This window comes from Pimephales promelas, chromosome 21 (assembly GCF_988280905.1).
Source record: "Pimephales promelas chromosome 21, fPimPro1.hap1.1, whole genome shotgun sequence".
In the NCBI taxonomy this organism is placed as follows: Eukaryota; Metazoa; Chordata; class Actinopteri; order Cypriniformes; family Leuciscidae; genus Pimephales; species Pimephales promelas.
Window position 1 is genome coordinate 25,037,442 of NC_142789.1, and position 27,989 is coordinate 25,065,430.

The 27,989-nt window shown below is 35.6% G+C and overlaps 2 protein-coding genes across 6 annotated transcripts; one reads left to right on the forward strand and one right to left on the reverse strand.

Annotated features, from left to right (window-relative positions):
* The first annotated feature begins 565 nt into the window (after nt 1-565).
* Nucleotides 566-5,218, forward strand: LOC148970476 (uncharacterized). 4 transcript variants are annotated; one of them, XM_089125039.1, is made up of 9 exons: nt 577-710; nt 787-811; nt 893-964; nt 1,353-1,421; nt 1,550-1,600; nt 1,679-1,741; nt 2,211-2,286; nt 2,417-2,464; nt 2,559-2,890. In XM_089125039.1, exons 1-8 carry the CDS (start codon nt 708-710, stop codon nt 2,439-2,441), a joined length of 384 nt encoding a protein of 127 aa, XP_088981165.1. In that variant the 5' UTR covers nt 577-707; the 3' UTR covers nt 2,442-2,464; nt 2,559-2,890. The 4 variants fall into 4 exon arrangements, with proteins under 4 accessions (XP_088981168.1, XP_088981167.1, XP_088981165.1 ...); XM_089125041.1 differs by lacking the exon at nt 1,353-1,421 and having other exon boundaries at nt 568-710; XM_089125040.1 differs by lacking the exon at nt 787-811 and having other exon boundaries at nt 659-710.
* Nucleotides 3,833-27,907, reverse strand: tkta (transketolase a). Of its 2 annotated transcripts, none has more exons than XM_089125037.1 (15): nt 27,789-27,907; nt 17,786-17,901; nt 16,253-16,370; nt 15,478-15,591; nt 15,142-15,239; nt 13,617-13,808; nt 12,730-12,848; nt 12,320-12,516; nt 11,581-11,745; nt 9,875-10,031; nt 8,630-8,760; nt 8,037-8,120; nt 7,845-7,938; nt 7,405-7,527; nt 3,833-5,429 (listed from the first exon to the last, which is right to left on the reverse strand). In XM_089125037.1, exons 1-15 carry the CDS (start codon nt 27,822-27,824, stop codon nt 5,242-5,244), a joined length of 1,932 nt encoding a protein of 643 aa, XP_088981163.1. In that variant the 5' UTR covers nt 27,825-27,907; the 3' UTR covers nt 3,833-5,241. The 2 variants fall into 2 exon arrangements, with proteins under 2 accessions (XP_088981163.1, XP_088981164.1); XM_089125038.1 differs by lacking the exon at nt 27,789-27,907 and adding an exon at nt 19,447-19,731.
* Nucleotides 27,908-27,989: the final 82 nt, after the last annotated feature.

Genomic DNA, 27,989 nt, shown 5'->3' on the forward strand with positions numbered 1-27,989 from the left:
ATTGATTGATTGATTGATTGATTGATTGATTGATTGATTGATTGATTGATTGATTGATAATTTATTTATCCGCAGGGAAATTCAGGTATCCAGTAACATACAAAAACATACAAAAATATACATACATTAAAACCTATTAAAATAAAAAATTAAAATACAATTAAAAATACAATTACCCTATAACAACCACAGTAAGCAGTGCAAAGACAGTAGGCTAAATAGTGCTAATGGAGTGCAGATGTAGGTAAACCACAAATACAGATGGAAGTACCAGAAGTACAGATGGGGGTATCTATTATCCTCCCTGTTGTACAGTCTGATGGCCAGTGGGACAAAAGAGTTTTTAAGTCTGTTGGTGGAGCTGGGCTGAGACAGCAGTCTGTTTGTCAATAATATGAAATATTTCATCCGGAAAAGACAAAACAAATGATAATGAATGAACCCAAAAGGTTCCAAAGAACTCTAAAGGGTTCTGTATAGAACCTTTTAGGGGTTCCAAATACGTAGCACTGATAGAACCTTTAAAGGTTCTATATAGAACATTTTCTTAGAGTGCATGTGATAGAACAGAAAGCATTATTACAAAAGGAAATACAAACCTCAAGACGGGGTTTGCCCATAAATCTGAAAGTGAAAATATACGCTATTCATGCCATTCAAGTCATAGTCTCTGCCATAAAATCATACTTGAGTGAGTGATCAACCCAATGGTAAGCTCCTTTTGTTCTTTCATATAAAGAATAATTCAATACAGACTCAGTTAAGATTGTACAATTTTGTCTTTAGGATCCTTTGGATTTTTACCACCACTGTAAGTTTGCTATCAGAACTATTTTAAATCAAAACTGAAAGTTTAAAAATATTTTATTATTATTATTGACTTTCCCCGCAGATAAATATTACCACTTTTTCTCTATCTGCTTTGGCATGGGCTGTGGACTATCACTGTACAGGCCATTCTGCTGTAAGAAGTATTTTTTTTTTTCTTCAGGCTTCAGTGAAGTGAAGTGAAGTGAAGGGTGTGGTTTACTGAAACTATAATTTACAATATACGGTATATACTGTATATATATACCATTTCTCTGTGCTATTCATTTCTATTTAGAATGAGATGTATATTATATTTTATTACAATAAATAAATAAATAAAATGATCTAAGTAGAACTATATCTTTATCGTTACTGTTAATGTGATGGTGCGAAGTGAACTTATAACAAAACTCTACAAAGTCTTACACACGAGGAAAACACACTTTCAAAAGTGTTTTTAATGACAAAAGAGTGTTTGAAATCTTTTTTTAAAGGTCACCATCTTTAAGCCAATAATTTATCAACATGTTCATCTTTTCCAGCCATTGTGGTGCCTTCAGTTCTTGGTGTGTTCTTCACAGTAGTGTTTGAATGTGTGGGTGTCAGCTTTGGTAAGAAATGTTATTAAAACTATGACAGTGGAAAGTGGAAGATGTGAAATGTATAATCTAAATATATACATGCACAACATGGATTAAAATGCCATTTACCTGAAAATTTGATTGAACTTTTTTAACAGGTTTGCCAGCACATACCAGAAGATGTAAGGGTCGACCTTACCACTGGAAAGGTAAATTTACTTTGCTTTAAGGTAATGCTAAGTTGCCCATTCTTCATATATATTAATACAATCTATTCTTTTCTACAGATGTCATCTGGGGTTATTGTGTGGCTCTCTTTGTGACCATCCTCCATCTCAGGTCGTATCATGGTATGTTAACCACACTTCTTCCTAACAGAGATATTAGAAGGTTTGTTGTAGTGCCCTGAACCCACGATGCACCTCTTCCTTTCAGCTCAGTTCCAGAAGCACATCTTCTAGATGTTGCCTCTGATACATTTTGGAATAGTGTACTGAAAGTAAACTACTGTTCAAAAGTTTGGGGTCAGTAAGATTAAAAAAAAAACAATATTCAGCAAGGATCCATTAAATTGAACACACTGTATATTGCCTATTTCTATTTTTCAAATAAATCCTGTCCTTATGAACTTCTATTTATATATATATATATATATATATATATATATATAAAACCATTTTCCTCAAAATGAAGTCTGTTGTAATGAAACGGAAATTCTGCTTTGCCATCACAGGAATAAATTGCATTTTAAGATATATTCAAAGTACTGTACTTCATAATACTGTATTTAATCCAATAAGTTCTTCATTGCTTTTTTAGTGTATACTTTGTCTTGTGGTTGGGGCCTTACAGTGTTTGCCTTAAGAGGAGCAATACGCAAATATAATGCTCTATGGTGAGAACTTTCTATGTATTGGACCTTACATATGAACTATACTGCCGCGATTCATCATGTGTGTTATTGGAGTAGCTCTTTTCTGAGTTGCACCCAAGATAGATTTTATTTGTTCCTGTTTTTTAAACAGGAGGACATGGCGTAACCATGACTGAAATTAAGTTAGTGTTCACTAAAGGTAAGAAAGGACAAATTATATTGATTTAATTTGATCATTATTAGTATAGTATGTGTATTTCCAGAAATATGATCATTGTCAACGTCTGTTGCAGGTGTCCATTTATGCATTCATCCACTTTATATCAAAGCAAATGTGAATTACAAAAACTGCCTCCAAAGCAATGGTCCAATATTTTTTCATTATTTATGTTATCTTTTTACATTTTGCTGTTTCGTATTTGTGTTTAAAGGTGCACTATGTAATGTTTATCCCTCTAGTGGTTAAAAACAAAACTGCATGTATTTTGGGGAATAACTTGTTTTGTTTGTGCTTCGACTGCAGATGAACATGAGCCATTACAATAGATAATCCTTTACAATGAACTCTGTTAAAGAGCTATGGCAAAAATTGATATCTTCAATAAAATACCTTACTCACCTGTTACTCAAACGCCATATCCACGTCACTTTTACAACACTCCAAATCCCTCAATTCTCACCATCTCTTAAAAGGTAAGTCCATGTTGGTTCTGGTTTTATTACGAGTTCGGCCGCAGTCTCTTTTTGCCAGCACACTCTATTTTTTAAGCGTGATTTTGAGATTTAGCAGCCCCATGTCAACCGTTCTTGCTCTTTGTGACAACTAACCTGTCACTCACTCCATAAACGCGTCAAAGTAGCCGGAGCAACTTTTCTTTATTTATGGATATGACGTGAAATTTTTTTCTTATGAAAACCATCCCGTCTGGTCTACACTTATAATATGCTTACCATAGTGAATCATGGTAAGATAAAAACATGTTTTAGAAGAATAATTGATGATGTATTTGACTGGTTTAAATTTGATTAATTTTGAACTAAAAAAAGTTACATATTGTACCATCAAGCAGTTTGCTCCTGCTGGTAGATGGAGGAACTACTGCATTTTTTTGCAAAAGTTTTTTTCCTGAAAGCAAATTAAATATCCTATAATACATTCTATACACAAATAATGTGTAAAAAACAACAAAATAAAATATGTAAAGATGCCTTTTTTTCATTTGTATAAAAGTATAGTTCATTTTTTTTCTGAAAACCTATTAAATATACTATAAAACTACATAAATATTGTGGAAGATGCCTTTTGTGCTAGATATAAAAGTATAATTTAGAATAGTAAGTATTTTATATTGCAAACAAATGCATTTTTCTCATTTGTTTAAATACTCAGCAGGTTCCCATTGAGACAACTTATCCCAAAGAGTGTGACAACATCCCCCAATAGTGGCTTATGTGTTCTTAAATGACCTGTGCCATGGAAATGCATGCTCAAAACTGACTTTCAAGTTTGTGACAACTAGCCCCGGTGTCTCTCCTATGAGTGTGAATAAAAGAGGCAACACATTCATGAATTCTCAAACTCAAATGTAGAGGGCTTTAATCAATGACTTGTTGAAATACATAGAAAAATAACAGAGAAAGTGTTAGTTGTCAAAGTTCTGATGTAACAGTGACTCTGATGGTTCTATTCATCTCTTATCTTCTCCAGTTTAATGCTCATAACACCACAACTACTCCAAACGGTTTAGAAGACAACCATTAACTGAACACTTTGAAGTGAATCACCCTTCAGACATTCTCATTTGATCATCTTTTTTTTCTTTCTTAAGACTACACCCTAATAATCTAACATCAAATCTTTTTTTTCAAACACGCATCTGTTCCCGTGAAATCCAGCCCCGCCCCGTCGTCATAGCTACACTATAACAATATAAAAAGTATTAAAATATGCAAACAGTTTTATCGTTGGATCTTATCAAATGACAGTTAAAAACACAGTTAAAGTGTCACATTGTACAGCACATTGACGTGGTGTAAAATACGTCTTAGCATCGCTAACCTTTGAGTTTCAAACAGGACAAAATCGAAATGTTTGTTTTTCAACAGTTAATTCCAGATGGACAAAATCAAATCCCCTACTACAATGTTTTTCTCATTTAAAAACCTGTTTGGCTTGAAATAGATCACATTATGTGAGTAAAAATGTAAATTTTATACTGTCAGTGACTGTTAGTACAGGAGAAAAGTTAGAAAAGGACTCCTGTATGTGTATTTATATGTAACTAGCATTCAAAAGTTTGAGGTTGATAGGATTTGGTAATGTTTTTAAAAGAAGTCTCTACTCACCAAGGCTGCATTTATTTGATTAAAAATACAATATAATGTAATAGTAATATTGTGAAATTTTATTACAATTTTGAATATTATCAATTTATTTTTTATATTTTAAAATGTAATTTATTCTTATGATCAAAGTTCTTCAGTCACATTATCCTTCAGAAATAATTTGCTGCTCAAGAAACATTTATCATTATTATTATCAATGTTGAAAACAGTTTTGTTGCTTAATATATTTGTATATTTTTTCATGATTCTTTGATGAATAGAAAATTCAAAAGAACTGCATTTATTTGAAATAGATTTTTTCTGTAAAACTATAAGTGTATTTACTGTTTTGATCAATTTAATGCATCCTTGCTTAATAAAAACATTGATTTCTTTTTTTTTTTTTTAAATACCGTACCCCAAGCTTTTAAACGGTAGTGTATTTGTAAGTAAAGCAAAAAAAATCAAATGTGAACATTACTTCAAAATGTACAGCACGTATCTCACATTACTATTATACTAACATTAGGGTCATTCACAGTGAAAGATGTGGAGGGAAGGGTCACAATCTGAAGAGAAGTCATGTGACCGTGCTTGTGGAGCTGGTTTTCGATGGATTAGGATGGAGTGGGCGGGGCAAAGCGAACAGGTTCACTTGGCGTTGGCCGAGCTGCTGAGCATCTTCCTGACCATCTGTGCGATGGAGTCGCGGTCGATGCCGTAGATTTTGAGCAGGTCGGACATTTTGCCGCTGCGGGGAACGTGAGCGACACCCAGACGCTGGAGAGTGAAACCATGCTCGTTCACGATCGCGGAGCACACCGCCTCCCCCAGGCCACCTGTGCAGTTACAGCATGTCAGATGAGAAGCCATTTTTAAGAAATACCACACAAAATGACCCTACTTTCTGACAGAAAATGATATCATGGTGTCTTGGGAAATCACGTTTTGTCTTTGTAATGTCCAGAATTGTTGCAATTACGAGGAAGAAAAAAAATTACAAGTTGGGACTAAGAATCTTATGGAAGCTTGTTTCTGCCACAGAATGAAAAAAAAGGAATTGCTTTTTACTTTTTATCTCACAATTATGACTTTTTTTTGGTCACAATTGCAAGTTTACATCTCACAATTCTGACTTTATTTCTCAGAATTGTGTGATATAAAGTCGCAATTATGTGTTATAAAGTCAGAATTGCGAGACATAAAGTCAGAATTGTGTGATATAAAGTCGCAATTGCATGTTGTAAAGTCAGAAATGCGAGATATTAAGTCAAAATTGCGTGTTGTAAAGTCAGAATTTTGAGATATAAACTATTCTGAGGGTAAAAAAGTTAGTCTTTCTTTCCCCTTAGAATTGGCCTGATAACTCGCAATTGCGAGTTTATATCTCACAATTCTGAGAAAAGATGTCAGCATTGCGAGATATAAACTCGCAATTATGTGTTATAAAGTCAGAATAGTCAAAAATCGCAATTCTGTCTTTTTTCTCACAATTCCGACTTTATTTCTTAGAATTGCAAATTTATATCTCGCAATTGCGACTTTATTTCTCAGAATTGCTACTTTTTTTCTCAGAATTGCGACTATATATTGCAATTGTGACTTTATTTCTCAGAATTGCGACTTTTTTCTCAGAATTGCGACTATCTCGCAATTGCGACTTTATTTCTCAGAATTTCGACTTTTTTTCTCAGAATTGCAACTTTATATCTCACCATTGCGACTTTATTTCTCACAATTCTGACTTCATATCTCACAATTGTGAGATAAAAAGTCGCAATTATTATTATTTATTTATTATTTAATTTTTTTTTTTATTCAGTGGCGGAAACAAGCTTCCATAGAAACTTATTTCTTGTATCATGAAAAAAGAAGTAATATACCTCATATTATACCATTCTTATGCTGATTTGGAGCTCAAGAAATGTTAAAAATATGCTTATGGAAATCATGATTTTCTACAGGATTCTTTGATGAATAGAAAGTTAAAAAGAACAAATCATAAATCATGTTTTCACTGTCACTTTCGGTCAATTTAATGTATCCCTGCTGAATTAAAGTATACTTTTTTATATAACCTATGGTGGTTTTCTGGTCTTATCTGGTTTATGCTGGTCTGATTTAACTGGCTGCCAGCTGACATTTAACCAAAACCAGCAAAATAGACCAGTTTTTAAATTAGAATTCACCTGTGCATAAAGGTCACAGTTTGACCTTCTGCATCATGTTTTGCTTTTAGAATTCAGATGTTATGTTCAGAAATCAGACATCATGCCTTGATAGACTATCCAAATCTCTTCATCCCTGCATGCCCCTGCTTTCAACCTTGCTGCAATCACATGTCCATCTCTATCCTCTTTCTCTCCCGCCGGGCAGAGGGGATGTTTGCTTTCAGAATGATTTTGGATATTAAACTCTCTCTCCCTCTCTCTCTCTCTCTCTCATCCAGCCTCACTCCTCCTCTGGCACGCAGGCAGTAATGCCAGGTCCAGGGCCGTCTGTGTTATCTAGGTCACAACATGCCCTGCAGGCGCACGTTTGCTTAAGGAGACCTGACAGCCCTCCGCTTCTCTGAGCCTTTTTTTCCCCCTGAATAAACAGAATGAGACACGGCCCCCACCCCCCCAAACAATTGTCCAACACATCACGTTTCTTCCAGTCAGCCAATTGCACACTGCCACAACCTCACTCAAGGCCTCCCAGAGCGACTCAACACTCCTCGGCTGGACGTGCTCTTGATGTCGCTTGGGTGTGTAGCCATGCTGAAATGTGTGCTTGAGACAAGGGATAATGTGGGCTAAGCTTGAAACCCACCTTCATAATAGTGGTCCTCAACCGTGATGACACGACCCCTGGTGACGCGCACATGGTCAATGATGGTTTTGGCATCCAGGGGTTTGATTGTAAATGGATCGATCACTCTGATGTAAATTTTCTCTGGGGGATTACACACACACACACATCACACATCAGGTGAAGAGTCTATATTAAATTCGCATAGCAACATCACAATAAAAGTCTACGGAGCCCCAATGTGGGAAAACTTTTAACAAAGAATTTTTACTAAATCATGGCAAAATTGTAATAATTTGTCCCTTGTTTTAGTTCAACCGAAAAAGAGGGAATGAATAAGTACAATGTGGCCATGATTTACTAAAACAAGGGAACAAATTCTTATTCATGGCGAAGGTATACTGTACAGTACTGGCCAAATCTATTTATCTATCTATATTATTTTTTTGCAGGATTTTTACCTTTTTTGAGGAGCTCAGCTGCAGCTAGAGCTTCATGGAGGGTCATTCCAGCTCCGATCACTGTAACCTGATCTTCCTTACTCTGGCACACCACCTGGTCAGGTCATTTATACATTTATGGCACATTATCATATATATATAATAAGCAAAACAACTTTGGATATCAATTGTTAATAAAGGGAGAGGCGTTACCTTGGCTTGGCCAACGTGGAAGTCCTCATTGCTGTTGTAAATGATTGCAGTCTCTGGACGAGTGGTCCTGATGTAGCAAACACCCTAAAGGAAGAAATAAAATAAATATAAATACCTTTTCTTAGAGTTTTCAATAGGATTATAATTGGAATTGTCTCCCTTTCTATTCTTGAGTTGAAATCTATCTATCTATCTATCTATCTATCTATCTATCTATCTATCTATCTATCTATCTATCTATCTATCTATCTATCTATCTATCTATCTATCTATCTATCTATCTATCTTCTATCTATCTATCTATCTATCTATCTATCTATCTATCTATCTATCTATCTATCTAAGTTTATTTCACTTTTAGACTGCATTAAATTCTGCCTCAAATCAAATTAGAGAATAGAAATACATACATCAAATTGGAATTTAAAAAGCATTTTCAATTCAGTTTGGAATTTACCAACAACCTTATCAATAGATAATTTACTGTCCATTTTCTGTGTTCAAATATTTAGTTTGAATTTCAAGTATTGTGTACCAGCATCAGTTATAAACAACTGTTCGACCACTCATAACAGCAGATATGACGTGCAAACCTTAGTGTTGGCTGCAAGCTCCACAGCCTTTTCAGTGGACATGGCATCACTGGGGTAGAAAATGGTGGCAGTGGGAATGGCTCTAAAAATAGCCATGTCCTCCAGCCCCATGTGGGCCGGTCCGTCCTGTCCTGAAGCACACACACACATATCATCCACATACTGGCACTGTTAATTTAGACTGAACAGCATTTGTACATCAGATATGTGAGGCAGGTGGACACACATGTGCCAGTCGAGCAGGCAGACAGGCAGGTGTACAGACAGACGGAGTGGCATGCAGTGTACCTGTGCTAACGGAGGGGATGCCTGGTCACCCGGAGACAGCCTCCGAGATACACAGGGGGAGGGAGAGAGGGAGAAGGGGTTGTGCTAAGAGACGCACCACCTCCAGACGACCAGGAGAACAAAACACACATTAGAAAGACAGCTTGAGGAAAAGGAGGGGTGAATTGCTCACAGATCTATTCAAAAACATCATAGTCACAGCTGTAGTGAGTGAGAGAGGAGGACAGAGTGTGACAGTCAGGTTACGGAAGTAAAATTTCAACAATATTTTTAACAATAACTTATTTATCTTTAAAAATAGCCCTGCTGTGAGTTCTTTAAGTTATGTTTTGACCGATGAAATATGCTTTTGTTTGCTTGTTATTTAAACTCCGTTTTTTAAAATAATCGTGTTTAACAGCTGAATTTGTGGTTGAAAACTACATTACCCATGATGCTGTACACAAAATTCCATCAATCAGAGAGTCAAATCCCTCCAAAAGAGCTTTCAGGGAACGCCCTCTCCCATGAAGTACCACAAATGATGTAATCGAGTTCAAAATACTAAAATTTTGTATATATAGATCATTTTGCATTACACTTAAAATAAATTGTTTATAATAAACTATTTTAAATAAACAATTTTATATTTCTCCATCGTTTTTAATTTGAATAAGTCATTCCCAATGGTTCATGGTATTGTAGTTCTTTCCCTCAGTTTTAAAATGTCTTGATTTAAATGAAAGATTGCAATGTTGTGATTTACCTTACAGCTGGTTACTTTTTTTAAAAAATGGAAAAAATACTTCCGGAACCAAGGCCACTGAAAAAGTGGGCGGGTACTAATGCACTCCATGGGAGGTGCTGGAAATGGGCATGTCATAAAAGGAAGAATTTTGATTGGAGAGTGACCCTGTCTGTTAGAAGGGGGCGGGGGCTTTGACTGTGGCCTGTGAAAAAAAACAAGGCACTTCTCACCGACAGACAGGCCACAATGGGAGCCGCAGAGGTTTATGTTGCTGTCTGAGATGGCGGCCATGCGGAGCTGGTCATAGGCGCGGGTGAAGAAAGTGGCCAGGCTGCTGGCGAACACGATGTTTCGCTCACGTGCGGCACAGCCCGTGGCAACACTGACCTGTGAGAGATGGATAATGGTATGAAAACATTTTGATCCTGATCTTGCAACATTCTGAACTGATCGGACTTTTGGCTCTTTTAACATGGGCCAGTATAAGAGCAACCTAGCAACACCCAAGAAACCACTCAGAAAACCCTAGCAAACCCCACTCACAACATCTTAGCGAGTGCCATATACAAACCCAAGCACAACAAAAATCTACTGTATACTAGAACCACTTTATTTTGAGATTTTCTGAAGGAAATGATCCACAAAAGCATATCCAAATCAAAATGCATGACATTTGGTACTATACAGGCAGATGCATCAGACATAAATAGTTTAATAGCCAATACCCCCTTGTTGTAATATACTAGTGAGACACCTGGAATCTGCTAAACAGGAACTCCATTTTATCCTTCATATATGAGGAATTACCAACATGCAGCTCACACACACTCGCTATCATTTCCTGTTTCCTGTCTCAAATCCACTACAGGCGAGCCTAAGCCACAATAAGGCTATATATACACTGTATATATATAGCCTTATCGTGGCTTAGGCTTGCATGGAGTTATACATTTATTAATTTTATATATATATATATATAGAAAATACTCATTATTAAAAATAAAAATAAAAATGACGGTGTTCTTATAACATTTAGAGTTTTGCTTGAAACATATTTGCTCGATTTTTCTTTAAAACAAGTATATTTTCTCTCCTAATGCAATGTCATTTATGCATTTAAAATGTGGCTCTATTATAACATTTGCATTCAGCTGTCAAAATCAATTCATATTTCCTTTTTGACAGACTGTAGTGCATATGACTCCCTCATTAGTATGCACGCTAAGATCTATTAACGTCTTCTAATTAGTCTTAGTATTGCCTCTGATTGGTGTGTGGAACAGATATGAGCTCTGACCATTTAATTAGTATTCAGATTATTATCACGTCCATTACGATGGCTTCTCAAAACTAGAAATCACAAATGAGTGACCTACATTTAACCTACCACATCTACCAAGGGAACAATGACTGTAGGGACAAAGCAGAAATATTTTGGCTTACAGCACAGATCCTAAAGAATGTGCTCATGAGATGAAGGCGGTGCAGGTTTTCTGCATGGCTTCTCGGGGAAAGGCACTGCAGCAGGGCGCGTGCAAAATGGAGCGTAAGTGGGTCACATCTTCACCGCTACATTATGGATAGAGCGCATGTATTATTCAACAAACCAGCGACTTTGGTGCTTTGAGGGGCATTTTATGTGGCCAATCCCACAGCTTTAGTTTATCCAGAACAATCTAGGGAGTGTTTACGGGTGTTTCGTTCACTAAGCTCCTCCAAATGTGCAGACCTTTGATTTGGCTCTCAAAATGGTCAAGGGTGCTAAAATTTAGCAATTAAAGGGGTACGACACAGCTGGCAAAATGGGCTTTCTATCAAACATGGCTGCCTATGCAGTAGAAAGTTGAAAAAAGTAAGAATTGAAATCGGTGCAACCTGACTATAGAAATTTTGGATCTTTCAGATATTTCAATGATAATACTTCATAGGTTCCTACCATGTTCTGCTCTGCGCTGTAGCACTCGATAAAGCGGTTGGGATGCTCATTTTTAAAGATTTCAGAGTAGGTGAAATTTTTGGTGTCGACATCCATAGCCACCACTCGCTCGTTGTAACGTCCCAGTTTGGCCAAGGCCATCCCATATGCCTTGCAGGTGGCAATCTGTTGGGAAAAAAACATGGTGAAGAGAGCTATACCATGATAACTATCCCTACAGTGCCTGCATAATTATTATTCAAGTCGATGTGAAGTCACATTTTTCTTCCAAGCACATTTTAACAATTCCAAACCACATTAATCTTAATAACTACTATTAATTTTGTATATACTTATTTATAAGTGATATTTAATTGTTAACAAAGGCTGGTAGTGAAAAATCCCTTATATTCTGATAAAAATGATTATTAAGCAATTATTCGGCCAAAAAATAGATTTAACTCCAACTGGAAAAGTCAAAAATGATTAAATGTCCATAAGATTTTAAATAAATGTTCATACGAGACTCTGCATATCCGAATATAAGCCGTTTTTCACTTCCAGCCCTGGTTAACAATTATCACTTATTATATACAAAACGAATAGTAGTTATTAAAATTGACATGGTTTGGAGTTGGTCAAATGAGCTTGAAAAAAAAATATGATCAGAATATTGACTTGCATAATAGTTATACACGCACTGTATATATCGTCCATCTAACCATCAGTCCATCTTTTTTTTCTTGCCATGACCTCTCACCTTCTCTCCAGGCTTGTAGTTGGGAGCGCTGGGCATGCGGACATTGCGCAGACTCACGGGTGGAGCGTCTTCAACGGGTGAGGTTGGGTACATGCGCTTGTTACTGTTTAGGATGCGGCTTTGGATGTCTCTCATGACGCTCTCTGCCATGTCCTTCGACAGCACCTTGCCATGCCATCCCATCTTATCTTCTGCCACTGAAGACAACAAAGTGATGGGGTATTTTTTTGGATCAAAGAATACAGGCTTTTTCCTGCATTGAAAATATTTTGTCGGCTGCCAAAATGAATACCCATGTACACGGGACAAAGAGTTTACATGGGTAGGGTAGTTTGTACTGTGTGTGTGGATGATCCAGGAAAAACCCTGGAATAGGTATATCAGTCTTTACAGAATAGGAAGAAATATACCAGGAATGCCTTTGCCCTTGATGGTCTTGGCGATGATGGCAGTGGGCTGGTGGCGGGGTTGGCTCATGGCTTTACACAGCTCCTCCACACTGTGGCCGTCCACAATGATGGCATGCCACCTGAAAACACACCAAACAATTTTGATTGATGGCTGGCTTTATACTGCACACACACAAATAAACGTACATATAAAAATATGTACATACCAGTATTTTTGTTGTTAACTGGAAATAAAACAATTAAAATAATTTTTAGTAATTGAAATAAAGCTAAAAATACTGTGTTTTTGTTAAATATTGATTTCTCACAACTTGTATGCTTTTTACGGGTGAGTCGGAGTGAACTGCGGCACTAATAACTCACATAAAACTAACAACTGTGGCACTAATAACTCACATATAACTAATAACTGCGGCACTATTAACACAATACACTCTGTTGAGCACAGAAGACCAACGGCTAAGGTCAGGATCTTCCTTAAATAATACATCAATTTCACCAAACCTTAACATATTCCCTGAGAACACTTGCAATATTCGACACATTTCGTATGGGATCATTCTGTGATACTTTTGCATCTTTTTTTAAAAGCTGGATGCTGGTCACTTTTCACTGCCATTATATGGACAAGCGTGAGCGGGACATTTTTATATAAAAAAAATACTCCTTTTGTGGTCCATAAAAGAAAAAAAGGCATTAGAACAACACCAGGGTGAGTAAATGATGACTTTATTTACGTTTTAGGGTGAACTACCCCTTTAAATAACAATTCATAATTTCTATTTAGGATTAAAATATGACGTGTTCTTGACAAACCCTCCTGGGGCAACTTGAGGTACCTGCTTAATACAGATTCATGGATCGTCCTTTCTGTGGTTTGAACCTACCCAAAGGCCTCACAGCGTCTCTGGTACTTCTCCACATGGTGCTGCAGTGGTGCCGGGTCACTCTGGCCCAGACGGTTGATGTCCAGTATGGCCAACAGATTATCCAGCTGGTAGTAGGAAGCGAAGGACATGGCCTCCCATACAGCCCCTTCCGACATTTCTCCATCCCCCAGCAGACAGTACACGTGATAACTGCAAAAGAGTCAAAAGACAATTACATTTTGTGCATTTTGTACAGACAATGCAATAATAATAAATGTTTCATCAGCATCAAATCAGCATATTAGAATGATTTCAGAAGGATGAAGACTGGAGTAATGATGCTGAAAATTCACAGGAATAACTTACATTTGAAAATATATTCAGTTCTTTTAAATTGTAATAATATTTCAAAATATTACTATTTTACTGTATTTTTGACCAGATAAAAGCAGCCTTGGTGAGCACAAGAGAAAGCACAAGTCTTTCCAATGCTTACACCTCATCACCGCCGCCCTTCTTAATACCACCTGACACATTCCTGTCACACCAGATCATTCATGAGTGAGAAGAGATAGGTTCGATAGATTAGAAATCATCTGGGATTTGAGTAAAATTGCTCTTGCACAACACAGCAGGCATGATTCCTCTTTCTCTACACTCACACAGATACAAATTATTTATTCATTGGCTTTTACAATGCATTATAAATAGAGAGTTAGCAAAGAAAGGACTACACAAAAATTAGGTTTTAACTTGGGAATAATTTGTGTGTTTATGCCTATATTGAATTCTATCCAAGATATAAAAATAACCGGGTGATGGCCTCTGGGGCTTTGATTATTAGAGCAGAAGAATCGTGAAAGCACAGCTCGACAGGAAAACTCCACACCCTTCAAATCTGCAGCACGCTCCCACACAAACATGAGAGCATTCTGGGAAATACATTTTCTGCATTTTGCATTTTATATTTATAGTTTAAGTATCTGAGCGCTAGGGTATTTTTTAAATCTGTTTAGCTTTTTCAACATTTGTTGGTGTGTAATGTTGCTGATTGAGCATGGAAAAGGTCTGCAAAGTAACAAAGCATAAATTCATTCCAAAAGGAGGAATTCTATATATTTCGATTGTAGTCTTGAATTTTCTTCTCAATATTCCTCAATTAAATAATTCCCGACCAAATACTCAAAAAAAGGGGCGAGGCCTGGTTGAGTTGCATTAGTAGTATGTTGAAACTCGCGGTTATTATAAGGGGCGTAAAATTTCCGAAAGGCGCGTTGACCAATCACAACACAATGATCCAGCCAACCAATCAGAGCACATTGCGCTTTATCGGAAGGAGGGGCTTCATAGAGACAGAAACTAAACAGAGGTGCTGCGAAATAATGTTTAAACAATTTTTTACAACGAAAACCCCCAAAACTAAATCAAGACTTTGAAAAATTTTGAGTTTGCTTAAATCGGAAGCTATGAAGCTGTTTGTTTTACTGTAGAGCTAAAATATGCAGTCATCATTGACATGTGGGTTTATGGGTAAGATTCTTACCTGGATTTGTCAAAGTATTTCGCTGAATAGGCCATTCCACAGGCAACACCCAGCCCCTGTCCCAGAGAGCCTGTGGCCACATCCACAAACTGCTGCTTCTGTCAAACACACGCTTACACACTCATTTTGACGTTACATAAAATGACAGCTCATTGGTTAATCATGCATTTGCAGCCAGTTTAACCTGAACAATCATTTATGACTTAATGAACTACAATATTTCTCACGATGCTACTAAATATTTTCTGCTCTGAGAGCTGGAAACTTTCATATCATTTTGATTGAATATGTTAAAGAAGCTGATCTGATCTTGATGAGTGTGTGTGTGTTACTCACGGGTGTGGGGTGTCCCTCCAGAGTTGAGTCGACCTGACACATGCTCATGAGCTCAGACTCTTTCAGGAAGCCGATCTCCACCCACACAGAGTAAAGGATAGGAGCAGCATGGCCCTGTGGACAAAGGAAAAAAAAATCTATGGATTAACCACAATACCACCATTATGCAATTATCAAACAATTACTTGTCAATTTTTAAATAACTGTTTAAGAACTGATATACATATTTAGCATGGGCCTGTATTTTTATAATAAATTATCTTATTATTACATTATTTTACATTATAATATTTACATTATTTATTTCGATTTTATTATATTTTTTATATTTAATTTAATTTATATTACCACCAATTTATATTTAACAAAAATGCATAGCTGTGCATTATTATATTATTATTATATTTATTCATATTTTTATTATATAATATGCTTATTATATCTACTTTTTCACTAATTGTCATGGAACTCATACAATTAGTTATATTTAATATAGTTTACTTTGGTAAGTCATGGCTGATAAGATCAATGTGTATTTTTGTCATTTGATCAATGTGTATTTTTGGAGTATAATGTAAAATGCCAGTAGCACTATTTTAAAGTGCAATGGTTTACCATCACTGTACCAAAAATATTGGCACATGACTTTTTACAAGGAGATTTAGCACCAAATAATAATTCTACTGACTTACTGTCATCTTGGTTTAAACTTGAAATATCAAACCTGACACTTGAATAATCCCAGTTAGCCGAGTCTCTTCTCTTATAACCTCACCTTGGACAGGATAAAGCGGTCATTGTTGGGGTTCTTGGGATCATCTGGCCTGTACTTCATAGTATGGAAGTAAAGCACAGACATGATCTCCGCCACACTGCAGCATGATGTTGGATGCCTGGCCAGGAAAATGGAAAGACTCTGAAGGTTAGGATAGGGTGAAAAGGATGTTGTTTCATGTTTATCTAATCATTTAGATTACATTTTTATGGTTTATTATGTAACATTCACTTTAAAGAATTATCTCAAACACACATGCACACAACAAAATAACAATAATAATTGGGCTTGTCGGGTTTGAATAAGACGACAAGTGACTTTCTATCCAAAAGAATGTCAAAGGTAATGTTTAATCCAGGATGCCCCATCGGCACCACACTTATGGTATAATCTAAAGCTTTGAGCAATCATACCACCCACCAACACCCATCTGCTTCAAGAGTAGGACCAAGACTGCACTAAAAACCACATGCTGTGGCTGTGAAACAGACTCGGCATCGGATCAAATCTTCACCTGTCACAGCAGTGTTTTAAAATGCTATTTAATTTTATGCTCAGATATCAGAAATGAATTACTGCGCCAGTTGGATTCATGCGGCAATTTACATAACAACTCAGCAGTGCCATTAGAGAACATACTTTGCCTAGAGGAAATAACACATGTTTGGTCATGAAAAGCAATAATCATCTTCATGTAAATTGTAAATTAATGATGTTTCATTTTCCGTTTCAAAACCATTCATTTATGGGTTTTTTTTATAATTACAGATGATTTTAGAGTAAAAAAAAAAAAACAGATGCTAATGTTTTCTTTATAAACAGAATGGAAAACCGAAAATGAGCCAAACTAAAATGCAAAAATGATTTTTTCAATGAAGCATGAACAAAATAAATCATAAAAGAAAAGACTTCATTAAATAGCTATGTAAAATATAATTATTATATTCAATATTTAGTATTGTTCTCAAACGTTGATTACAGGTGTATTCCATAAAACAACCCTTTTATTTGTCCCAAATTGAAAAGAACTAGCTGCAATTGCATTGCTGTAAAAAAATATTATTCGACCCCATAGTATATGTTAAAAACTGGTAAAATAAACTAAAATGGTTCAAATAAATTGCATTTTTAAGCTCACTTTAAATACGACGCAATGCACATATTAATACAAAAAATAAACGGAAGAAAACAAAAAAATCCAGAATCATTTTTTTTGTCATTTTTTAGCAGCATCATCTCACCATCTGTCTACTTAGGTTTTGAGGACAAAGATTATGTCTTGCATAAGGGTGTGCATGCAAGAGTGTGTTTGCTTACACTAACAATCTATCTATCTATCTATCTATCTATCTATCTATCTATCTATCTATCTATCTATCTATCTATCATCTATCTATCTATCTATCTATCTATCTGTCTGTCTGTCTATCTATCTATCTATCTATCTATCTTTGTTTCTGTCTATCTGTCTGTTCAAATAAGTCACATTAAAAAAAAAATGCAGGTATTTGCAGAAAGTGTGCCAACTCTTACCCGTTGCCCACTGCGGTGGTGGCTTTGATAGAGTTGATTCGGAGGCGGTTGGCAATGTTTCTCAGCGCCTGCACGGTCTGCTGGTCTGGTTTGTGGTAGTCCTCCATGGGTTCAGCCTAATAGCACCACAGAATGAAAGGAGAGAATGAGGTTGAGGAGAGCACTGGTTGCGTGTCTGTGAGAGATAGAAAAAGGAGGAGGAGAGGAGAGGGAGGCTGCTTTATGCCAGCGCACATACACACACTTTATAGTGTGCAACAGGTCGAGAGGCTATGGGCATTGGCTGTGACAGAGAAAGTGGGTGTGTGTCGAGAAGAGAGAGATTGGGAGATGCGGAGAGAGAGAGGCGGAATCCCTCATTGACTGCTGGATCTCATTACCAGATTAAAGATGCACCTCGGTCCATTGAGATTTTAAAGCATGTGTGCGTGTTTGGGTTAAATTAGCTATGGTTTAGGGATAAAATTGTGCCCATAACTTAGTCAAATGTGACAAAACTTATATATATATATAAAAAATTAACTTATATATATATTATATAATTTCATTCCAAGAAAGTTTTCTTTATGGAATTTTTTTGAAAGGGATTATTTAATAGTGTATATATATACATATATATATATATATATATATATATATATATATATATATATAAACAATAGAAGGCTATGGTATATCCTCAATTAGGATTATTAAAATACAAGCAGATTGATTTTATGTACTTTTAGACTACGAATTTATGGGGGGGGGGGGTATTTATTTATGTTTTTTTAAGATTTATCGCTAACAAGGTCTCATTTGTTAATGTTAGTAATCAAAAGAGCTAATGCTAAGTTTAGCTAATGCATTAGCTAAAATGAGCTATCAATTATAAATCTATTTACAGCATTTATTAATCTTTTGTTAGTGCTAGTTAGAAGTACAATTCTTTGTTGTTTATTCATTAGTTCAAAATGCATTAATGAATAACAACATGTAACTGCTGATTTCAACAAAAAATGTTAGTAAATGTTGAAATTTACATCTATGTTTATTGTTTCTGTTAAAGGGGCTCTATATATATATATATATATATATATAAAATATGCATGTTTTAAGCGTATTTTATTGCCAATGTGTGAACAACTTACGAAGAAACTTAAAAAACGAGACCAATATAAAACCAGTAGATTGATTTTTAAGGACTCGACGTTTCAACATTTAAGCGCGCTCCCGAGAGCCCCCGTTTTGACCAAAGAAGACAAAATTGCTTTTAACACATGAAACGAATACAATGTCCAGTGAGTATAATGCCGAAAGAGCAATTCTGTACTGTAATATCAATGTGGCGTGAGGTGGTAATATGGGTTAATTCGGTATCGGTCCCGAACAGAATTGATCACAGAATGCCGATTTAAGTCGTATGAAATACAATTATAATACAATTCTAAGTTATGAGTAGCTACTGTATACTGTAGACTACTGTTTGTATTTTTAAAACGGTGTGAAAAGTAAAAATTATCATAAAATATTAATCTTTGACTTGTCAAAGTACACCTTTCCTCATATATATAGTAACTGAAACTTTCAGTTGTTGTTTGTCAGCTGGCTGACCGTAGAAATATTCATATGGCAGTAAGCATTTTTAAAGGGAAATTATACATTATAACAGAAAAATGTACCTTTTGTTAAAAAAAAACAAAAACCTGTGAGTCTGCACATGCGCATAACCGGTAAGTAGCAAATCTCGATGGGTAGCAGCATGAATCGTCAGAACACCTGGCATCAACACTACATTTCAACATCTGCGTCCTCCTTCACACGCGTCTGCCGTGATTAAACTTCACCACTGTTGTTCCATGAAAACACGAAAAGCTGTTAAGTGATCCATATTGTTGTTTCTTCTTTGGTTTGAAAGATTAAAAGGTAAGCAACGGGACGGACCGACTGCAACTGCTAGCGCTGTCACCTGAAAAAGGTTTACCCTACTTCCGGTCTCGGCGGCCATTTTTACGAAATTTTAAGAAAGCTCGTCATGTTCGTCAAAAGGATTGCTGCAAAGTCAAACTCTAAGGTTTCTAGAACACATAATATTTTGGAGTCTGTGGTAAAGAACCTTTAATTTGGTTATTTTTTACAAATTGTAATATGTTATTTTATATAACTTAATGCAATCTTTTTTGATGTCTGTAACCCCTCTATTATTGTTTTTGTATTTTTTTTTCTCCTCTGTTTGCTGTTATTGTATTTTTTCTTTAATTTGCAATAAAAAATTAAAAAAAAGGATTGCTGCAAAGTGTGCAAAGGTATTTCCAATTTCTTTTTACTTATAAGCAAAGAATAAACAAATTAACAAAAAAAAATCACGTTCAGTCTCGCTCTCTTGTTGGTTACGCGTGCACGAGTGCCAGGCGAGCACGATCAACCATTTTTGGCTGCAGTTCACTTAACGCACTTAATCCTACATTATACAGCTTTAATTTATTCGATATTTTTTTTTTTTTACTATTGCAAACAGTAAAAGAATTTGATGATTAAGTTATTTTTTATATATATATATTATAGGTGACTAAAATCATGTGCAATAAAAAGTGTGCACTGCACTCCATTTAACTTTAAACATTTGGTTTTTCAAAGGATTTATTATTTATATCTGTTTAAGTTGCTGGCAGCTAAAAATATGCATAATATATCATGTCTCCATACTGATGTGCAGATGCTGGTTTCTATTGTACAGATGTTCTCTTGTCGATAGAGAAACACGTGTAGTTGTTAATATGTTGGTAAATGTATTGTTCAATGCTGATTATTGCTATTGTAAATAATTATATTAGTCTACATTCATTTAAAACCTAAGATGAACGTTGAAGAGTTGTATTGCCATCTGGTGGAATTTGGAGAAATAGCAATGGAAAAAAATAGTGGGATGGGTTGGGAGAGAGAGATTTTAATAATTAACTATAATTATTATTTTAACTAATTATTATTTTAAATTATACACACACGTGTGTTTAACTATGCATAGTAAGTTACCTAAATTATGCAAAGGTGTAAATAATAATTTATTTTAATTTAATTTAGTTTTTTTTTTAAAAGTGATAACACCATGGTAAAATGATTGTATCACTTGCATGGTATGTGGCACGCATTACCATATTCGTTAATCATGTCCTTCAATGTCATGGCGCAAAAACCTAATTTATAATGCTGAATGTCTATGTTGTTCATTTTCTGTCTACTCCAGTAGTGTCCATCTGTCAGAGAACACTACAGATCTTATTCACAACAGTGCCAACTTTGATTTTTAACGGGAAAAATGGGATAAGCATTAAACGTACATCTATTCAGTACTGTCATTTAATGTGTTTTCAGATTGTTCTGCTGACGAAACGGCAAAAAATATCTTTACAAGACATTTCAGTAGACAAAGAAACTGCAGAAAATATAAACTCGCGAAAATTATAAGTGATCTAGGAACTTTATACACCATTTTTTACAGCCATGCCATTAAAAACACGACAAGTCTATCAAGGTCGATGGCGCGGCTCTGAATAAGGTCTATTCCTAAAAAACGCCTGTTATTTCGTAATATAACCACTAGAGGACGTCAATGCACCACAAACTCAAACTGGAACATAAACATCTACATGGAACTTTTTATAACAAAACTCAGATTCTTTTGAAATAAACACTGATCACAGTATTTATTACACCGTATGTTATAACATTGTATACAAGTATACATAATTTTATATATAAATATACATGTTAACCCAAAAAGTTATTTGCCACACTGTTATGACTATGATGAAGACATTCATCAGGGAAAACTTTCCCTGTTGCACGTTTAGAGTAATACAATTATAGCCATATATAGCAGTACAATAATAAAAGTGTTTCTGAAATTGCTGATAACATGTGGTGTCTGTCTAGCGCACACATTTGACATGAATCAACACAGCTGGCAGTGTTTGCACGAGCACGACTCATCCGCCTCTCTGCAATGTCATGCTTAGGTTGAGCAGTTATGTCACGTGTCGGATTCGGCCATCTGATGCCACGTGTGTGATTTTGAATGCTGTGATGTCATTTTACTGCATCGCTGTCACTCACAATTAAGGAGGACTAGAATGTCCTGAGGGAAGGTATGGAAGAATGAAATCCAGTGTTAGCATTCTTACTGTAGTGATCATAGACTATTTCATCTCAGAAACATCTTAGTATTAGTTTTTTTATTACTTTTATGTAATAAATGAATGAGGATGGAGTTTTCAAGTATCAAAAAGGATGGAAGAAAAATGATTAAATAGTCCATACAGTTCATATCCTAAACTCCAAGACTTATATGGTGAACAGAACAACATTTAAAGTGCTCCTATTGTATTATTTTAAAGTCTCCTACAATATGTTTACATGCATCTTTTCCGAGAGCCTATACTCTGCTCTGGTTGGTCAGATGGCCCAGTCTGTTGTGATTGGTCCATCACTTACAGCACTATGGAGCATCACAGCCCCGCCCACAGCCGGTGCCGGAAGTAAAAATTCAATACAATTTCTCCATTGACAGTTGGGAAATAAGCCATTAAAACGTAACCATATGGTAGACTTAAAACCAGCTACGCCTGTACTAAGTGATAAATGCTCATATAAACGCCAAAAGTTCATGGGGCAGTGGGGCACTAACCTTGTTTTAAGATAAATGCCTTTTATTTGCAATAAATTGGATACGTACTACATTACCCACAATCCTTAACAATCCCACAGTGATGCATCTGATTGGTGGAAGTCGTGTAACCTGTCTGAAACCCCGCGAAGGCACGTGAAGACTGAAGATCGCGTAATGACGTAGGGCTAAGTTCATTGGTCACACCGCTGAGACGCCCGCGCGCCATTGGATGTGCTGTTGCCGCAGCACAGCCTATGAGCGAGCCAGATGCTCAATGTTTTAGCTGTGCAGCTGCAAATGCATTTTACATGTAAGCTTCAGTAAATCGAGGAAAAGAAGTTTCCCTGCACATTCACTATATAAAATTCACTGGAGGAAAAAGTTCACGTGACCGTCGTCAGATTTTGACTTTTTCACTCAAAAGGCTTTTTCAAAAATGTAGAAATTGTGTTTTGCAAAGAGCTCTTTTTATCTATATTGTATTTTATCAATAAATTAATATATATATATTATATTATGTTATTTAAACATCATTAATTATTGTTATCCAAAATGTCATTCTGTAAATAAAAAAGCACATCTAATATACAAATTGCAGTTTTCAGCTATTTCTAGATCACATAATAACTAGTTGATACAATCATAAAACAAATGCAAAATTGTTTCTGTTTTCCAGTCCACAAAATTCACATCACAGGTATATGAAATGCTCAGCTTAAATCTTGGCATGTGCAATATCAGTTCTCAGAAAGCTATTTTGATGTCATAATGCTAGTCTCCGCCCACTCCGCTGTCCCTTTTTCCCTCCTCCATTCTCTCGCTCTATCTCTGAGTAAGCAGTATCTCCTCTGGGCATTCCGTCCCAGTCAGAAGCACTTGTCATCAAAGTGCTCCAAAATGTGTGACCCAATCCTAGCCTGAGAACCCATGCCCATGTGACACCATTCAGCCAATCAGGGAAGCCCGTGGTCCCTCACCTCCTGAAGGGAATGTGCATTCAGGGTGCATGACTGTTTCTATTTTTACTTTCTTTGGCAGGAAACGGCGCAGACTACAACAACAGTTAAAATCATAACTGAACACACACTGGGCTCTAGGTGACCGAGGTGTTAGCAGCCCTGAATCAACGCCAGCTAAATCCTTGGGATATATTAAATAACACCACCCTGCTGACATAGATGCTAATATTCACATGCTCCATCACATACAAATGGGACTGTAAGCTTTTAGAGTGAAACAGACTGAAAGCAAGTATACAATCTTGTGTGAGTGTATTTACGTGACTAGACACACACACAAGAACATGTTCGCATTTCACCCCTGAAATCAAATTAATAACACAGATAGCCTACATGCATTTATACACTCTAAAAAATGCTGGGTTGTTTTAACCCAAATTTGGGTCAAATATGGACAAACCCAAATGTTGGGTTAAAAATGTCACCCCAACTTCAACTTTCACTTTCAACTGAATTTTTTAAATTTTTAACCTAACATTTGGGTTTGTCCATATTTGACCCAAATTTGGGTTATTTGTTTTAACCCAATTTTGGGTAAAATATGGACATACCCAGCCATTGGGTTAAAAAATGTAATTTAAAAATGTTACCCAATGGCTGGGTTTGTCCATATTTTACCCAAAATTGGGTTAAATCAACCCAGCATTTTTTAGAGTGTATACATACACGAGTGTGTATTTATACTAGCATTATATTTATTATATTTGCATTATATTTTATAATACAATATCATATATATATATATATATATATGCTTAAAAACAGTATTCTCTTATATATTATTTCATATTTATTATAACTAATCATCATAAATTACCTCTATGTAAAATAAATTATTTATGTTTTAGTTATCAGTTTTTTTGTTTTTGTTTTTTTGGTATAATACCTTATTGACAACTGAGATGTGACGATTCACAAACAATTCACATATTCAATTCACAAATCACAAACCTTTTGTGAGATTCACAAACACGAGCAGCCTATGTGAGATAGACTTGATTTTAATGCCAGATGCTCCTTGAGGGATAAGTCAGCTCCTCTGTGCTCACTCGATTACCCAGAAGTCACTTTGAGTTGCTACAGCGACACAGCACTTAGCCTCAGCACCCAAGGGGGAGGGGTTGTCAGGTCTCTACATCTGTCAATCACTCAGATTACAGCCAATACGGGGAAAGATCGCGTGCAGACACGTTTACTGTAGTGTGTTATTCTGTGAAAAGTCACATTAAGAGGAATAAGGAATTAAGGTATTTTACTAATGAGAAATAAAGGACAAATCAATAACAGAGAAGCGCAGGAGACAGACAGAGACAGGCGGGAGAGAGTGAGAGAATCTAAAGGTGATGATACACTGGCCAGCTCTTTGTGCAATGTTACTGTCAACGGGCAACCAGGAGAGACACAGGGCCCACGGCTGATCTAAAGTAACCAGAGCTTTGCATCTGAGGAATAAATTACATTTTATACAAACCGAACCACACAATTTAAGTTACAATTTTAATGTTGCTGACTGTCACAAAGAAAGTGTTAATTGTCTGAAGAGAAAAGACAGCATGTGCAGTGATAGTGGTAAAGAACCCCATGACACAAGTGTGGCTCTCACTGCTGCCAACAGATCCCTCTGATGCCATATGAGCTTCACTTAAGGAACAAACACACGTATAGAAAGAGGAGGAGAGAGACTCAGACACGTAGTGAGAGAAAGAGACAGAAATACAAAGACAAATGTTAGGCTGGATGGCCTCATTATTTGAAGTGTTAAATTAGTGCATTAAGTTTGTGTGTGTAGATGTGATTAATCCTGATTAATCAATTTGTTTAGTCTGATTACATTCTTTAATGGACATTTTAAAAATGTTATTTGTTGCTAAGGCTAAATTCATAGCATTTTACAGTATGTGTATTAAACCAATGGAATATTTTTGGTGTTCTTTTTGCATATTTTTGACAAATCTATAGCTTGATTGGAGACTAACCTTCAATAAAACTTTGATTAAAAGGGAAATATGTCATTTCATGTCAGAAAGGATGCCAGATTTTTGTCTTAAATTGTTTTAAAATCATATAGCTCATTTAAACGCTCGATCTCATATCATCATATAATTAGGATTTTTTATGATGGATTTTCATATTTGACATCTGGGTCTGAAAAAAAGCCCAATAAAATTCATACTTAAAACACACTTGGAAAGTAACAAAAATCAACATGACTGCTTCATAAAACAAAAGAAATCTGCTAGTTTAAAATCAACCCTGCGAGACATTAAACTGTGTTTCTTTTGAGCATGTCTATGTTCTTCACTGGACAGTCATGCCATGTGACAGTTGTGAATGGTGATTGGCTGAAATACCCAATATTTAATTATTAAAGTTGGTTCAGGGAGAAACCATTATATCTGTTAGACAGGTAAGCAGACACCAGCAGTAAATCTATCCCAGTCTCACAGTGAGCCCAAGGCCGGTCACTTCACAAAAACACATGGACTTTACAGAGCTTCATCATGGCGTTTATGATGCCCTTTTTTCACATTCAGAAAAGCAACCGTTCCAAAGGTGAGTTAACACTTCAATTTTTTTTTCTTTTTTCTTATTTTCTGCTCAGAGTTTATAAATTGTTAAGGGATTTAATAAAACACAGAAAAAAACCTACTCTTTAGGTTTATTTCACACCACAATGAAATAAACCTAAAGAGTACACTGTAAAAAATAATCCTGTAAAAAAAAGGGAAACTGTGGTTGCCAGCATATACCGTAAAAAGACGGTGTAACTGTTTTTGAAATGAACAGCTAAATACTGGTTTGTCAGCTACAGAATATAACTGTAATTTAACCGCACATAGCTGTAGCTGACAACTGTATTTAGCTGTTCATTTTAAAAACAGTAACACACCATATTTTTACGTTATGATGCTGGCAACCACAAGCGCCAGTAGTTTACCGTTTTTTGCAGGATTATTTTTTCAGTGTATGTTGTACATTAAGGTTTTTTAATTTGTTGAATAGAGCAACAACTTTTATATCTATGTAGTAATATACCGTTTTCTATCAACAGTAAATAGTGAAAATTGTAGAGCTGTCGAACAATTAATCGCATCCAAAATAAAAGTTTGTGTTTACATAATATATGTGGTTTACATAATTTAGTGTGGGTGCACTAAATACACACACATGCCTGTATATTTAAGAAAAAAAATGATTTATTTATTAAATATTGATATTTATGCATAATATAAATTATATCTATATACAGTATATACATAAAAATGTGTGTGTATTTTATATATATAAAATAATTATACACAGTGCACCCACATATATTATGTAAACACAAACTTTTATTTTGGATGCGGTTAATCGCGATTAATCGTTTGACAGCTCTAAAATTGCATAATTTCACATTTGAGATCAAGAATGTAATTGACCCGTCTGCCGTTTGCACGAGAGCGCAGAGAATACTCCAGACATGACTGGTAATGTGAGAGATGACGGTATGAGTTTCTGAGCAGAGCAGGTGGTGAACAGGTGTTGTCTTTTCTAAAGATGCATGATCTTTTCAAGAGGTTATTACAGGGTTATGCCTAAATAAATGATCATTGCCTGCAGTGCAGAAGATTTGTATTATATTACTGTTATATTCTTGCCGTTTCTGTTAGTCTCCAGAAATAGCTTCACCTCCTCCGAAACGTTGAAAATAATATGCTGTACTTGTTCTCTCATGCACAGTATAAAATTGGTTTCTTCTGATCATTCTGATCACACATTTTCTCTTTGAAAATGATTACTCAAGGGAAGTCATACTCTCTGAGCAGTAATTGCTTGTTCTTGAAGGCCTTCAGTTTTGCTCTGTGAGCTTTACATTTTCTTGTCCTGATTACAACACATTTCTTGTTTTGTTTACAACACACTGAAAATAATTTAATTATACACTATATAAGGAAATTTATTTCCCTCTATCATGTTTCAGTACTGCCAAACACTTTCCAGAACTGTGCTCGTTCTCACTGATTCAAGAATAATTGATGTCCGATTCGCGAATGAATCATTCTTTTGAACCAATTCTTGTTGAACATTCGGTCGAAACAATTCATAACGAGTGACTTTTGCGAATAATAATTTATAATGTGTAAACAATTTTGTAAATATATATTAAGAATCATAACGATAACAACTTTTGTTAGTTAAAAAATGTTAAAAATAAACACAACATGTGACGTTAGCCCATATAGTAGGCTACATAAAATTGCAACGCAAATATATTATAATTATGCTTATAGTCAACATAAACACACAAATATTAATACAAGAATGCAGAACCCCAAAACATTTAGCATCTACTCACCTCAGCGAAGAGGAACTCTCCTTTACTATGGCACATTTATACTGTCATTCAGTCATTAATTAATATTTCATTTGGCCTAATTTTGAAAGTGTCTCTTCACCTGTTTGTTTCCATCTTCGACGCACGAGCATGTTTGTTGACGTACTTCACGAGGTGCTCAGATGATTGGCTTGAATGGTTATCTTTGATTGGCTATTGGTT